This window comes from Corvus cornix, chromosome 6, assembly GCF_000738735.6.
Source record: "Corvus cornix cornix isolate S_Up_H32 chromosome 6, ASM73873v5, whole genome shotgun sequence".
Lineage (NCBI taxonomy): Eukaryota > Metazoa > Chordata > Aves > Passeriformes > Corvidae > Corvus > Corvus cornix.
The window spans coordinates 30,623,249-30,639,147 of NC_046336.1; the positions used below are offsets into that span (position 1 = coordinate 30,623,249).

Sequence of the window (15,899 nt, forward strand, 5' to 3'; positions counted from 1 at the left end):
GTTTCTTCTGTCTTCCTTTATTGATGGAAAAATAATACTGTGGGGCAACACTGCTCTGTTATGAACAGCCTTCTAAACTTTAAATATGTTTTGCTTTTAGGAGATTGATGAGTACATCGTCCAAGCCAAAGAAAGAGGCTATGAGACCATGGTGAATTTTGGAAGGCAAGGGTTGAATTTGGCAGCAACTGCTGCAGTGACAGCAGCTGTAAAGGTAACTTTCTGCTTGCATTAATTGCTTTTGAGCTTGATGTAGAACAGTGTAATTGTACTGAGGATTTAGCATTCTTAAATAAAAAGATAAATTCTGCAAGTGTATTGAAAACCTGGGACACCATTAAAGGCTTGCAGCCCTCTCCTCCTCATACCATGTTGGTTGGTTGAAGATGGCTTGTAGTTATTTCTTGGATGATGGGGATCAGTTTAATTCAGAAGGTACCACATAGTTTTCTGTGCAGGCTTTTGGTAAAAATGACCATTGTTTCTTTTCTGTCTCTGTTGTGCTTTCTTGTTGGTAAACAAACTTTTAAAAGGATTTCTCGCTTTTCTGCTGTTTTTCTCCAATCAACCTGAGGTAATGCCACATATTAATTAAGGCATGAAAGACTACTACCATGGGTAAAAGTTATTTTGACACAATTAACTGGTTTGCAATTTGTTGAATGAATTATTAAATTAATATACTAAGCATAAACCTGCCTATTGGTGTTTAGCATACACTTGCTTTGTCATCTATTTTCCATTAAGCTATGAAGTAATCTGTTGTTTTCCCCAGTTTACCTTCCTACAAAAACTCATCACCTTCAGTTGTATTTCAGAGGGCTCTGGGTCTAGGAAGACAAAATATAAGCTTGTATATAAGATTCTAAGCAATTTGTGCACCACTGAAAGGAATATACTTCAGACAAGGTGTATCCTACCTAACAGTAATTTAAAACCAAAACACAAATAAAAAGTAGGGAGAGAAAAAGGTGTATGTCCAAGTGAAATCCCAGTTTTAAGGCAATCAGGATTAATTTCTTTCTGGGAATAAATGGAACCACTGTGCTCATAGTAACAGCACTGAACACCTGAACACTGTCACTAGATAACAGAAAACAGTGTTGAGATCCTGAGCTGTCAAAGTTGAGTATGTACAGCTGGCATTTAGCTTAAATGTCTGGGCTTCTATATGAGCTTCCTGTGTTGTAAATCAAAGACTTTCCTAAAAACTACATTTTCACATGCTACCTCAAAAAGCTTTCAAAAAGTAGTCATGCATATCTTGTTTGTTCATTTTCCTCTCTTTTTAAAGATACATGTGGGTGGTAGCAGTATAACTTTTTGATTTTAAATATGGTCGTAATGAGCCTAAAATACTGAGAAAGTGATTAAATTTGATCACTGTGGGGTTTTTTTTTTTTGTTATTCAAATTCTTAGTATTGCCTTGAGACATGAAATAATTTAGAATGCAACAGAGTGCACCTCCAAAGGAATAAAAGTATCCAGAGTAAAAATAGGTTATTTAAACAAATCAAACAAACCCAACAAACAAACACCCAAAGTGCTCTACTGGGAAAAAGTTTAAGTGCTAAATGCTAAAATACAAATTCTTTGCATTACAAATTTATTACAATGTGCACCTGTAAGGATACTTGTGCTTTGTGTGTGTTCCTCATGTTTGGCTATGGTTGGATATTTCCTTGTTAATTTTTAGGATGTTACAGAAATATTGTAAAAGAAGTAACACCAATATCTCCTCTTATTTTCTTCTGAAATAATAACTTTTTCTGAAATGTCTGTGTTTAGATTTCATTGCTATTCAGCTGTGACTGGCAAGATGCCTGCTCTATTTGTTAAAACTTGTTAAACATACTCATGAATATTTGTACAGAATTAGTTCAGTGCAGATCAGATGCTTGGGAAAAACAACCACCACAATACCAAAGACCTAGAATAGACGTGATTTTTAAACAGTATGAAAGAGGAGACTCACTGAAAAAAAATCTTTATTTTGGCATGTTAAGCCTCTTGTGCTTGTCATTCCAAAAAGCTGAGCGTGCCTGCTCCATGCAAGCAAATGGACACAATGCATGTGTTCTCGATTTTGTTTCCTGTTTTTCAAGAGCTGACTGCTGCCTCCAGCAGGTGAAAAGATTATCCCTTCAGCAAGAGCTGGTGGAGCATGCTATAGGATTTCGGGAATGGAATTGTAGCAGTGGCATCAGTCTTGATGGGAAAGAGGACACACTTTCATCACTATTCTTTTTTTACCCTTTTTTTAAATAGAGCACACATCCTTATTCTGACATAGCAGATCTCAAATTAGGAGAGGGGGAGAGGCTAAACATGTGTGTGAGATTTGAACCTATGTCAAAAGACACTGAAGTGTCCAAGCAAACTGCTTATGCTGACTTTAGGAGGGTGGTAAAATTGCTTGGAAACTTGCTGAAATATTTTGAAGATCAAATGTGGGAAAGAGTGGTTTTCTCCAAGGGTTGTCAAAGGAATAGGGGATTACCATTAAAAGGCTAGTTGGCTCTGTTAGGGAGGTTGGAGCAGCCAGCCAGGTCAGTCTACTGAAGTTTGACATAGATTTAAACCTGCTCCCCTGTAGTTAAATTGAAATATATTTGGCAGCAGTAGTGGCTTATAGTTTACATTCTCATAATGATATTTTTAGCTGCTACTAGTTAGCCCCTGTTCATTTAAAATGTAGTGTTTCAAAACCTGCTAAATAGCTTACATTAGCAAAATAAATTATGTTAAATTAGCATGTCAGAAAACAAATCCTGATTTCAGGAGGCTTAGAGATGAAAGATAGTCTGTACTGAATTTTTATATACTGAAGGAAATTTTTATTAGTAAAAGAATCAGAAACAAGATGCCTCAATAGCTCAGCAGTTTATGGATTTGGGGAAATTATATCCGCAACACTTCAGTTCCACTGATGCATCTCATACTTTGATGCATCAGCTTTTCAGGTCTTCTGAGATGATGGTTACCTGTATGTTTCAATTTCTGCCAACCCATGAATTCTGATTTCTTGAGCTACTAGTGAAAACTGGTGTCTTTATCATCATGAGCAGGGTGGCTGCTAATTAAGCTGTGAAATACTCTGTCCCTCTTTATGAGGTCGCACAAATAGCGTTAATTTGTAAAGTGGTGGTGATAATACGTTTTGAGGGCTGTGTTTTCTGAATGCCTTCTAGTCATCCTGAATCTGCTGCCTTTTTGTTGGTTATTATTCTCCTGGCCTTGCTCAGACTTCCCCTTCTCCCCACTCAGGGCATGGCAGAGGAAGGAGGTATCTCGCAGCCAGCTGTGGCACACAGCCAGTACCACTGTGGGGAGCAATACTGCTTTCATCCTCCTCCCTGCTGGGACTGCCTGGCATGCTGCAGAGGTCATTCACGGGGCAGCAGTCCCTCTGCAGGTTGAGAGGGAACAGAAGTCACTCCCTGTCAGCTTGGATTGGATCGGGGAGAACAGCTGAGAATGTGGGTGCTGCACGCTGCAGAGTCCATTGAGAACTTGTCCAAGGAAGGCAGGCAGCTCCAGTCAATGATCCTGGCCACTGAGGGGTGCAAGTCCAATTTGAACAACAGAGTCCCTGAGGCAGACAGTGTGGTGTTTGTTTGCAGCAACTTCCCTGGGTTAAGCATATAGACTATAAAAGTACATGCTCAATAACAGAATAGAAAATGTCATTTCATATATGAGGGTCAGCTGATGAGACTGCATACTAATAGCTTACTAGAGGCTGAGTAGTCTTGAAAGGATATCCTTAAATATGCTATATTTATTTAAAAAAATGATTTAGAAACATATTGCAACTTTAATTGGTCTTTTGCATTGGTCACTGCTAATGAATGTGGACTCTGAAAAAGTTTAGTATGTTTTAGGGAATGCTATTGAATAATGAAGCAAAATCATTCTTTAAGACTTGGATTTTGTTTAAGACAACACACAGACTTCACAGCTCATCTCTCTTCAGTGTTTGCTTACATAGAAATTTTAGCGCTGAAGGTCTTGTGTGATTAATTTCTTTTCCCTGGCATTGTAATTGTAAATGTATGTATCTCAATCTTTTGTGCTCTAACTTAGTTACCAGCCTCTGGGCTGGATGCAACCCGATGTATTCCTTCCTTACTGGTAGGAACTGTTGACATAATGGGCCACCAGTGGTGCCTGTGCTACCATCTTCTCCTGAGCAGCATCTTGAGGTGTGTATATCTGGGGAGAGGGGATGGCTGCTGCCATGTCCATGGCATGGGAGTGGAAGCAGGAGATCCCCTTCAGCTCCACCTACAATTTAATTGCTCTGCTTTCAGTTTTTAGGGCAAACATGTTCCTTTCAAGATGTAACTCTCTGACCTTTCAAACAAAATATCAAAGCTCTTAAAGCATTATTATTCTAAATGTGAATGTTACTCTCACATTTCCTGCAGTAGAGGGTATTTAATCTCACATTTCCTGCAGTAGGAAGGAATTTAATATTTTTCAGCCAGACTTTCATCCTGAGCTGATAGTAATCCAGATCCTCACAGAATGCTTTGTTTCAGCAGAAAGCAATTAACTGCTGCTTTTGGGCATGGGGGTGGAAGAATCTTCTTAAGTCTTAAATGCAGTGTGAGTACAGTGATATGCACACCCACACAGAACACCTTGAAATTTGTCCTTCAGTCTATGCAGTGGAGTTGAAGTAGAAATCAATCTTGATTTGGCTAGACTGGATCTTCCTGGGGTGGGATGGAGACTGGGGGCACTGTAGGGAGTACCTGCATAGGATTAGTACCGTGTGTGATGGGGCCTACCCAGCACAGCAGTGGTTGTGCAACCCCCATTCCTACTCTGACTCTCAAGCATGTGTGCTGCATCTTTTAGTTGTGTATATATCCTTTCAAACTTCTCAGTGTTTTCTGTGTGTAACTTGAGTAAAACTTTCCATCTTGGCAAGTAGTTCTGGAATGAAGGGCCCATTGTATAAATCCCTTACGTCCTCCCTGAATGAGGCAGTGCTCCACAGGAGCTCCAGCTCAACCATGCAGTTTGGTTAAGGGCACAATGTTATTTTATGGCACATACTTGACTTTTTTTCCCCTTTGAAAAACAAAATTCTGTATCCAAAAGCTGCCCTGGAAAATAGGGCTGAATGTTTCCAGCTTGGATCTAGTCCTCTATCTACAGTGGAATAAGAAATACAGGCTAGTAATGTGAATTCTTAGTATGTTAGTTGTTATAATCTTAATTGTATTATCCTGTACAATTTCCAAATGTCTTTTTGTAGTATACCACATGATGAATGAGCTCGCTGGGCAACTATTACATAAGTGTGTCTTTCTATACTTCTGCTGCCCAAAACCAGCCTCTGTCACTATTTTAAGCAGACTCTGTTCACACTTGGTGAGTGGAGTTGTGCTGAATTTGTATGCATTCTGCTGAGAACCAGCTAGGTCCATTTTACACGTTCATCGGTGTTCGGTGTCTGAGACTTGAGTCCTGTTCGACCTCTTCAAGCATTGGACACAGACTAATGAACAGTCTTGTATGTTATAGCAGATACTGTAAGCTGTTACTTGTCAAAAGAAGCAGCTCTTTGTCCAGTTCTCTTCTCCATGTCATAGCAGCTGATAAAGTTCTCAGGCATAGCTGGTTCCTGATGCGCTTTACTTGAAATGCTTTTCTGTTCAAGAAGTGGAGTAGTGGAAGGGCAGGACTTTTCCTGCCTTAGGAGGAATCTTAGGAGACCTGCCTTAAATAAACCATTTTGGGGACCAAATTTGACTTCAGGATTTCTATAATCTTTAATACAGGCACTATACAGTGTCCATAATGCATTTTAACTCAAAGGCAAGGTGTACTTAAATTTTGAGAACTGTGAGTTATCCTACAAGTATGTAGGAAGAGATAGAAAAGTTAAGGCATCTACTTCTCTCAGAAGAAACCTTTTCTTTGTTATTGTTTGGTGACAATGTATGAATGGTGGGGTAAAAATGATAATGGGTTTGTCAAGCTTGAGTAACACACTGTCCACTGCCTTTATTTTATATGCTGTACTAATGACTAGTCATTAGAAAATAAGTATCAGGTTTCAGCCACTTTCCCCCGGCTTTTTGGTACCCATGCAGACTTAAGGAGCTTTAATTCCACTGTCTCTTCACTTTACATGGCTATTTTTAACGTGGAATAATTCAGTGTGCTGGTCTACCACATGCAAACAGTTGTTGTCATGAGAGTGGGAACAAATGGCTGTGGCCAGTGGTGCCAGAACTGCCTTCTGCTGCCGTTGCAGAAAAACGTGTATGGAATTGTACCCAGGTTTCTGCTCCTGCTAGCTAGCATACTGCTCAAATGCAGAATTTTACTTAAAAGCTTCATTTGAAATAAAGAAACAAAATTTTTAACACTTCCTTGAAGCGGAATTCATGCACAGGCTTGTCAACCTTTCCTTGAAATGGTTATTTTTTGCCTTATGCCAGAGAGGGAAGAATTAAATGTTATTTTAACATGACTTTGAGTACTTGTTCTCATGTCTTATTCTTTTAGTTGCCTATGCAATAAATTAATCTTTAATGCTTTAATAATAACATTATCTGATGTAAGATGGAAGAACTGCTGGATGACCTTTCTTTCCAACAGGGAAATTTCCATAGGTTCCATATAGAAAAGATGTGAAGACAATTGGAGAAGGAATACTCATGTTCATACGTGACTAACTATTCTCCTGTGTAGCATTAGATTTTGGGTTGGTATTATGTCAGTAAAGCTATACTGGTAAGAGGACCTGCTATCCTGGACTCCAGGCAGGACCTCTTTGGTTTGTGGTTGCAAGTTTCTGTCAACTAGAGTTGCTTTTGTAGTGCTGCCAGTTTCTCAGTTATTTGAGTTAATGTTACAGAGTGCATTTTTAACACTTTTCTCCTTACAGAAATTCACATTTGTGGAGGGTAAAACATAAAAGCAGAAAACTATCTTCAACCATACTCTTTAAAGTGGGAGTGTTACACTCAGTGTCATGCTACCTTGAACTGCCACGTTTGAAGTGAATGGAACATTTCTGATGTGTGTTTCTTTTAAATACTTGCCCTTACCCAAGAAGCCTTTATTTGCTCAGTTTAAAGGAGTGAAATGCATCATTTGTAATTAAGCTGTAGTTTGTGTAACTTTGTCACCTGGGAGCAATCCACAGTTAAGCTTGGGTAAAAGCAGTATCTAAAGCAAATGTAAAGCAGCTGCATGCGTAAATTGAACATGCGTTCAATGTGCTTTGTTGTGCAGCAAGGAAGCATGGGCTTAAACATCTTAACCTAAGCTGAGCAGCAAAGTTAAACCTCTACCTGGTTTTCAAAGATATTGTTGTTGTATTTCAGAGCCAAGGTGCAATAACTGAGAAACTGAGAAGTTTCAGTATGCATGATTTGACCACTATACAAGGAGATGAGCCTGTTGGACAGAGACCTTATCAGACATTGCCAGAAGCTAAAAAGAAAACCAGAGCCTCTGCAAGTGAATCTTCAGGTATGTATCTATTTTTTTTTTTTTTCCCCTAGCTAGAACAATTCACACAAAGCAAAAGTGGAAGAGCAGAGATACACTTACCCCATTTCTAAATGGAAAATGCCTCAAAGAATTCCAGTACACTTAAACAGAGTACATGAGAGCAAAGTAAATTTGGACAGTTAGGAAATCCTTCCTGAATTACTTTCTTCTCACAGCCACTCTGTGTAATCAAACTATACTCATTATTCCTGTCCTTGCCAATTGGCAACAAGAATTTATTACCGAAGTAAAGCTTAATTTGAAGTCAAAAATTGTGTGATTAAGTGGTGTTTCTGTGACAAATGTACAAAAAGTTAAACATGAAAATATATGGAAGCTTGGTAAATAGAAGAGCAAATTACTAGAAATGAATTCACTAGGTCTGTAGTAAGAGATCAAAATGTAAAATTGTATATGGTGATAGGAATAAGAAAGGCATCAAGTTGTCATAATGGACTGATGCCCATCAACACTCAGAAGATGGTGTGTGGTGACCAATATATGATATTGTTCAGAGATATTATTATTTCATTATTATATTACATGTATTGTTATTGTCATCAACACTTCGCTCTTGAGCTTGTGATGCTTGAAGGAAGGTTTTACTGGAAGTCTGGCAACTGCACCTTTTTAAATGGTGAGGCTGTGATGTAAAGGAGCTGATATTTCCCACAAAAGAAGTAGATCTGGGCTATTTCTTTTCACCTAAGCCTTTCATTCCTTCTCATCCCTCCGTTTTTGGGGAGGGGAAGTGCTTGTGGGGTACAAGGAATTCCATGAATTGTGTGGTAGCCCATGGTGTTTCAAGGAATAGATGGCCAGCTGAAGGGCCCTAAGCTGAATTGCACATTTTCCCCAGAAGGTATCCTGTGCAGGGCAGTGTGAACTGGAGCTTCTGGCTGGAGAGAAAGCCAAGAATTCATGAAGAGCTGCACTAGAGATGATGTCACTGCAGCTGTTGTGCTGGGGCTGTTTCTCAGTAAGAGAGCATTACTTATCTATCTGAAATAGCTTGAAAATGCTCTAAATTTAATTCCTAAAAAAATTACTTCATATAAATAATCACCGATTGTGAGATTCAATCTCAAATGTCAAAAAGCTTTCTTACAGCTAGTTGAACTTAATTGTTTCTGCTCCTGGACTCAAATATAGCATATAGCTCTCCTGTTTTCTTTGAATTTTCTTCAACATTAGGAACTTTAAAAAACCCAGAAGTACACATAGATTTAGGAACACTGTGTAGCAATAATCTGTAATGCTTAGCAGGATGTTATTTTTTGTGGTCTGAGCTGGGAGTTCTGTGCAAATTGGTTGAAAAGGCCTAGTTGTAGGACATGGATCATAGGATGATGCTGAGCTGGCAATGTACTTGCTGTGAAAAAGGCAGATAGGATGCTGATGCATCAGGTGTTACAAACAGATAAGGAAGTATTGGTGTCACTACAAACATCCCTAGTCTGAAACTGAGAAACAGATGTGATTGAAATCTTTTGTATTGAAAAAGATGAATTGAAACTGTATTGGAAGCAGAGACGTGTTGCCTCTAAAATGGCAGAAGAGAATGACAGAATGTCTGCCTCAAGTAGCTGTGGAATAGATGATGTGATTCTAATTTCTAGGAAAAAAAATTGAGGAAAAAATTAACTAAGCCTAAATAAAATATTGGCTTAAGATGAAATATACACAGGTCATTAATAAAGTTTGGTTTGGAGTCTAAAAGGTGTTCCTGAGTGTTACAGCCTGTAGGTTCTGGGGTAAAAGGAGAGTTTGGCAGAGGAAGGAACAAGGAACCAGACTGGATTTGGGAGCTTTGTGATAGGTCTGTGATGGGGATTCGGAGCTGCTGGACCCCAAGGAGCTTTTTGGAAGGTGTTTTTAAGCAGTTTGTGCCCTCTAGTGAGAGTCTTGGGTAATAATCTTGGTCCTGGTTTTGCAGGATGTTAACAACCCTTAACAGTACTTCGGTGTGTTACCTGTCTGAAAGGAGCTTTGGTGTTAAATATGCAGGAGAGGGATGAGAGTATGATGAAAGATCCTATGAATCAGAGTCATGGAATGGTTTGGATTGGAAGGGACCTTTAAAGGTTTATCTAAGTGTGACCTCCCTCTCATGTGGATTGTATCCAAAAATCTTAAGTACTTCTGGAGATGACCACTGAGGTTTTTGCAGTTCGGTGTAAAGCAGAAAATGGCAGCATGCTTGTGGTTTCAGTTTTGACAACTGAAGAATCACTGTATTACATACCTGTGGAACCAAGTGGTAGGATTAGAAGTACCAAATTCCTGCCAGAGTAGATGTTTCTGTTTTGAAATGAGTGCATAATTTAAAAGGATGAATCACGTGTGTTAAAGATGAAAATCATGGCTTTCTTAGAAGCATAGAAATTACAGCTACTTCTTTTTATAATTTTTATTTAAAGGTTACAAAACTCCACTGGAAAAAAATCCTGGAGATGACAAAACAGATGAAGAGATGGAGGGGACACATTCAGAGGATGAAATGTTTGCTCAGAGAGGTCTTCGAAGAACTCAGAGTATGAAATCTGTGAAAACTATCAAAGGCCGTAAAGAGGCAAGTATAATCCTGGTTAATTGAGTTTGTTTTTTCAGTGTACACTGGCATTTTTCATAATGCAGAAGTTTATTTTTATTTTTAATCTTGGAGGAGTTGTCAACAATAACTGGGTTTTGTGGAATGCTAAATGGGGAAGGAAGTATATGATAACAATATCTAAGTTTGTCGCTTTTGTAGGTTGGAGTGTTTAGGGGAAATACATGAATGAAAGGAACTAAGCAAGGAACAGGGAGAGGGGATGAAATAGACTCTGTGCTTGTAATGCTAATGCTGGCACCACCAAGCCCAAATTTCAGGAACTGCTCACCTTGAAAGGGATATTGATAGCAATAGTATCTGCATGTTGTGCACACTTAAACGTCTGCTGTTTAAAAAATAAAGAATATTCAGAATTTTTTTGTTCCCACAGGCATATGGCCTGACTCTGTAATATACAAAGAGAAGATCCTAGCTGGGGTTCAATGCACTGTGTATGTGTGTGCATCACAAAATTTAAAGATACTTCAGGATAAATCTCTGTGGTGTCTCATAAAAGTTTTTGGCTCATTCCAGGAAAACAGATGATACCTACTCCTCTTGCCCAGTTCTGTTGAAACTTTATCTTATTGAGTCATAGGTAGATTCTCTTAGTGAAACTGGGGTGTCTAAAACACACTGAAAGACATTTGCTAAATAGGATTAGTGGGGAGGTGTTGTGGTTTGTCTAAAAGTCTGTCCATCAGCTGAGGTTCTACCCACTACAGGAGGTGAATCATATTTTTGCTTGGTGTGACTCAACTCTGTTCTAACTTTATTTTTCCCCTCAGATACGATATGGATCACTGAAATACAGAGTAAAGAAGAGACCTGTTGTATACTTCTAAGTGTACTGCACAATGCCTGCAAGAGAAACTGCTGTACTACAATAACTTGAATTCAAGTGTTAAAGATCTGTGTACAATTCCTAGAATGAGTCTGTATGAATAGATATGGTAGGACTTGGTTTTGTGAGCCTAAGTGATCAGATAAAGTATTACTCTGTTTTTCTATAATTGCTTATTGTTTAGATTTAAATCTGGATAAGTTACAGCATAAATTTCATCACTCCTTAAATGGGAGTTAAATGAGTAACAGGAAACACTCTTTTGCCAGAGGTATTGAACAGACTGAAATAATTGCAACTCCAATTGAATTAGCAGAAGCTGTAAGTATCTAGAGCTTGTGAAAATGGAACCATAGTGTCCCCAAGTTTACATGGAAAAATAGATTTACTTGAAATATTTTTCTGAACTACAATTCCTGAAAAAGGCCTTTGTGTAATTTTTAAATGTACAGTTTAAAGGACAGTGGATGATGGTGGGAAAGAAAAAGGAAAGATGAGGTAGGTAGGATATATCCTTAATGTCATCATCTTGCATCATATTGCCAAGCTTAACAAATTTATGTAATACTAATAGGTGCAAACTGGGGGTACATAGAGCACTTTATGCAAAACTGTATGGTTTTGCACACTTAATGATTTACAACTGCACATGTCATTTTAGTGACTTGATAGGTTAGAGTTACATTTTGAATGCCAGCAATTCTTGTATTTCATGATCTTTTTAAAATTTATCTTGACTGCTTATAAGTACACTTAGGATGCTGTAGATATTTGCTACTAACAATACTATCAGGTGCCTTTCTATGTATTATAGAGCTGTGTGGGTTTTGTCTCTGTGTGTGTGCGCGCGTGTGTTTTTTGGGGGGTTTTTAGCGTTTTTTGTTTGTGAGGTTGTTTCATGGTGTTTGTGTCTGTCTTCCTCCATCTAAAGAGATGTAACATGATTTAAGTCAGATTTTGGTTAAAATTGTGGTAAGTAAAACCTGTAGCAATTCCAGTGATAGGCCTCAGGGATCTGATCAGCCTATGAGCTGTGTGTTAAAGTCATGCTGCCGTAAAGGCATGTTGGATAGGTTAGTCAGGTCCTGGTTTGGTTTTGCTCTACATTGCTTAAAGAACGAATCTATGTGTATATATATGTACTTTAGAACATGTATGAGTGTATATTGCATATCATATGTGGATTCTAAAATGGTCTGCATAGTACTTTCTTTTATTGCTGAAGTTATTACTAAAATATTTGCATATAAATAGCTTCTTCTCAAAGTCTAGTTCATGTAGTCAGTCATTTTATAACCTAGAGTCCCATGGCATATCTGCACAGAGATTAATTTTGAAATGTTTTTCAAGGCAGTGGCTTGTCAAAGTTACTTTTTTAGGTCACCTTTGGTACTATTTTCTGCAGTTCTGAGAATTAGGCTGATTATATTTCTACTGTGGATTCAGGAAGAAGCCACCCACTTTTTGCAGATAGTATTTTATTATTCATCTTTGGGACAGACTGTGTTACTTCCCTTGAAGAGAAAATGGCATCTGTTTCCTCTTATCCTTGGATCTCTGACTTCAGTCCTTAGACCTTCCCCCAGGTATTGAAAGTCATCTGCAAGTTTACTGCAGATTTTAAATGTGTTCCTGAGGCTTGGGCCTGCTGCATTTCTTTTTCTGTTACAGCACTGGTAGGCACTCGATGGTCTGCTGGCATAGACTGGCATTCAGAGCAGTCTTCTGCACACTCAGGCCAGGGTTTGAATTCTGTGGGTACGAGTGCAGCTGGTCTGTGTTGGTGTTGTTCCTCCCTGGCTGTGGGAGGTGTCTGCAAGGCCTTGGCAAAGCTGTGCTCAAATGCAACAGCACTTTCAGCACCTCTGAGGAACCTCAGTGCTTTAGTGAGAAGTCCCAGCAGGCCATGTGTGATTAAAAGGCTAAAGCTTGTAATCCTTTACTCAGAAAGACGGTTGGATACCGGAAGACAGGAAGGCTGCTCTCTCCCAAATGAGTACAGTGGGAAAATCCTGTCCCCTAACCTAAACTGCACCTTGTTATCCAGCTTTTCTAAGGAGCTATGGGCAGGGAGTGATCACAAAGGCAGCCTCCCTGGGGATGTGGGACTGCTGCCCCAGGAATGTTTGTGCTTCTCATCTGTTTCCCTGAGGCTTGTCTGTGTGTTAAGGTATGGAAGACACTAGGGAACGCAAAGCTCTCTTCTATTTGCATCTCACCCTGCTCTGAATAGCAGACTAACCTGGGCTTGGGATGGAATCTCTAACTCTTTACTGTCCAGTTTAACACTCACTGACACATTTTGCTGTAACTAATCGTGCTTGTTTTACCAGCAAGCACGGCAAAAAAATGATCCTCTTGCTCCAAACAGAATCCTGCATGAAGGAGTAGGGTAAGCCCTTTTCTCAGGATTATAGTTCCTGTTACGGGTTCATGTAGATCCTGTTGTGGGGGTTGTGTTTTTAACACATTTCCAAGGCTAGAGATCATTGAAGTATTTTAGGCTCTACCACACTCCTGTCAGGAAGTTGCTCTATGTGTCTCTATGTACCTGAGGCTGTAACTTCTGGCAGACTTCACTTGCTAACTCAGTAGTGATAAAGGCTAAATAAATCTTCCTCTTTCTGGACCTTGCATGGAATTAAGAAAGCTGGCAGTATTATTCATATTCACTACTGTTTGCATATAAATGTACTTTTCTCTCAGATAACTGACATGATCAAACCTTCAATGTTTTCCTAGCTGTTTTCTTCAGTCTAATAGACAACTATAAAAATATTTTGTTGCCAGCTTGATTTTGCTCTTTGAATTCATCCTCAAACTGATTCACTGGATTATCTTTGGTTTTTTTCTTCTTACTGTTCATTGTTAGCTGATGCTTGTCAGGGCACAATGGCATGATTAGCTTTCATCCCAGTGATACGTAGTTCTCTCTCCTTGTTACATTTAGCTTAGTTTGGTTTTGAAACACTACAATCTTTTAAACTTTGGCTACCGGGAATTTTCAAACTTCTCTTGCCTTAGCAACTGCAGAAGTCATCTGTCTAGCTCTTGCCAGGAAACTTCTTGAAAAAAATGTTAAAAATCAATGTTAAACATTCTTTTTGGGTTTGGAATGTAAAATGTAGTTTATGTCAAATTATCTCATCTTCTGAACAAAGTGTTTCCTGAGAATTGACTGACTGCCACCAACAGGACTGCTAATGTAGTTAAACAGGGACTTGGGGGTTAAAAGTGCTTTAAAAGAGAATATGTGTTTCTGTTTAAATCATATCAAGGTTTCAAGACTTTCCAAAATATATATGAACTGACTAAGATTTCTCAGCAAGAGCCTACTGTGCTTGTTAAAATACCCAATTTGAGATGAGGATTAAATTGGTGGCCTCAGCTGCAAATAAGCTTAGGCTGGACTTTGATTACAATGTAATTGCCAATATTGCTAATTCCTTTGGTATGTGAAAGTAACCTCATAATATCCATTTTGCAAACTGTAATGAATTTTAAAATAGAAGATAACTTGGTAAAACAGAATGGTGGAGAAAATGCTGGACACATTTAATTGCTGTTCCTGACAAAAATGTGTTTTATTTTTGGTGTTGATTTTATTAATGGGAAGTTGGTATTTTTAACTATTTTTTCTACAAAAATGTATGTGCAAAGGCAATACTTTAACATTTTTCAAGAACTTGTATTTTTAAATGCTACAAACCAGAGAATACACATTTGGACTGAAGGTAGTAGCTTTAAAAAAAATGTAATATAAGCTTTAATTTTTATATTGTAATAATAACTTGCTGTCAACTTGTTTACATATTTGTAGGATGGAAAGCTTCATTATGCATTGACTTATCTTGATGCTATCTTTAATAAATGCTGCTTTGAGCAGAATGCAGTGGGTATTTTATTATCTGAATTACTATTAACAAACTAGTCACTATGTAATCTGTATTGTTATTTATTATAATGGTTCAAGCATGAAAGCAACCTTTCTGAACTTCAGAGAGTTTTAAGTGTCTCTCCAAAGTTTGACTAAACTAAACTGCCCTTGAGGTTCTGCCGTGAACCTGAATCTGAAGCTGATTTAGGCTGAAATGAAATGTACCCTGCTAAAGGCAACTTGAAAATGCTGTAGTGTCACCTGTCTTGATTAGGTATTTGGTTCAGAGTAAATTAAAATTGAGATGTTTAGTGTCCCAAAAGAGTGTAACTTCCTGGGGAACTGCTGGACAGCAAACTGATTTTGTTTTGTGTTCCCTCGTCAGAGTTTTTCTGGTAATCCAGAGGGGCAATGCATAGGTGAATTTGGCCCTTTCCTTTTTCAAACCTCCCCTCAAGTCAGCTGTTAACACCCCTACCAAAACCCATGCAAAAAACCTCAGTAACCTCATTTTCTGGGCCTTGTCTGTAAGCCTTCCTGACTTACTGCCTCAAAGAAAAGAATTTCTTGATATGGTGAATTGAGGAGAGAGGCTTAAAAGACAGTAGCAATAAATCGTTTCTAAGCATTATGAAAATCCATCCCAGAAGCACAGACTGACTGTTAAGGGACCTTGCAGTGATTCAGTTCCTGATTCAGAACAGTTCATGCAGTACAAGCACCCTGCCAAGAAACTGTGGATGTCAGAAAACAATGCTGCCTTTTTTTCCTTTATTTCTTCAACTGATGTTTAGCAGGTAGCAGGAACGCTCCCAAATGTGGGCTAAAAGCTGTCTTCCTGCTGTTTAACATGATGCTGGTAAGACCCACTCAGGGAATCATCTGATAATTCAAAACTAGTGCTGGTACATACATTTTAGGTTAAAATGTTAGAAGAGTCAGCAGCAGCAATGGTGACAGGGTTTTTGGTTTGGGTTTGATTTTTGTTTGAGTTCTGAAGCACTGTGTATTTTCCTCACTAACATGGGAAAACAGATGGTGGAATATGAGGGGAAATCTAATA

At 38.6% G+C, this 15,899-nt stretch overlaps 1 protein-coding gene across 1 annotated transcript in view; it reads left to right on the forward strand.

Moving 5' to 3' along the window:
• Positions 1 to 14,851, forward strand: part of REEP3 (receptor accessory protein 3) — a 40,098-nt gene extending 25,247 nt beyond the window's left edge. The window contains exons 5-8 of the mRNA XM_010400761.4: positions 101 to 214; positions 7,354 to 7,501; positions 9,943 to 10,094; positions 10,904 to 14,851. Of these exons, the coding sequence (XP_010399063.1) occupies positions 101 to 214; positions 7,354 to 7,501; positions 9,943 to 10,094; positions 10,904 to 10,960 (471 nt within the window). The 3' untranslated portion in view covers positions 10,961 to 14,851. The remainder of the gene's footprint in view (positions 1 to 100; positions 215 to 7,353; positions 7,502 to 9,942; positions 10,095 to 10,903) is intronic.
• The last annotated feature ends 1,048 nt before the right edge of the window (positions 14,852 to 15,899 follow it).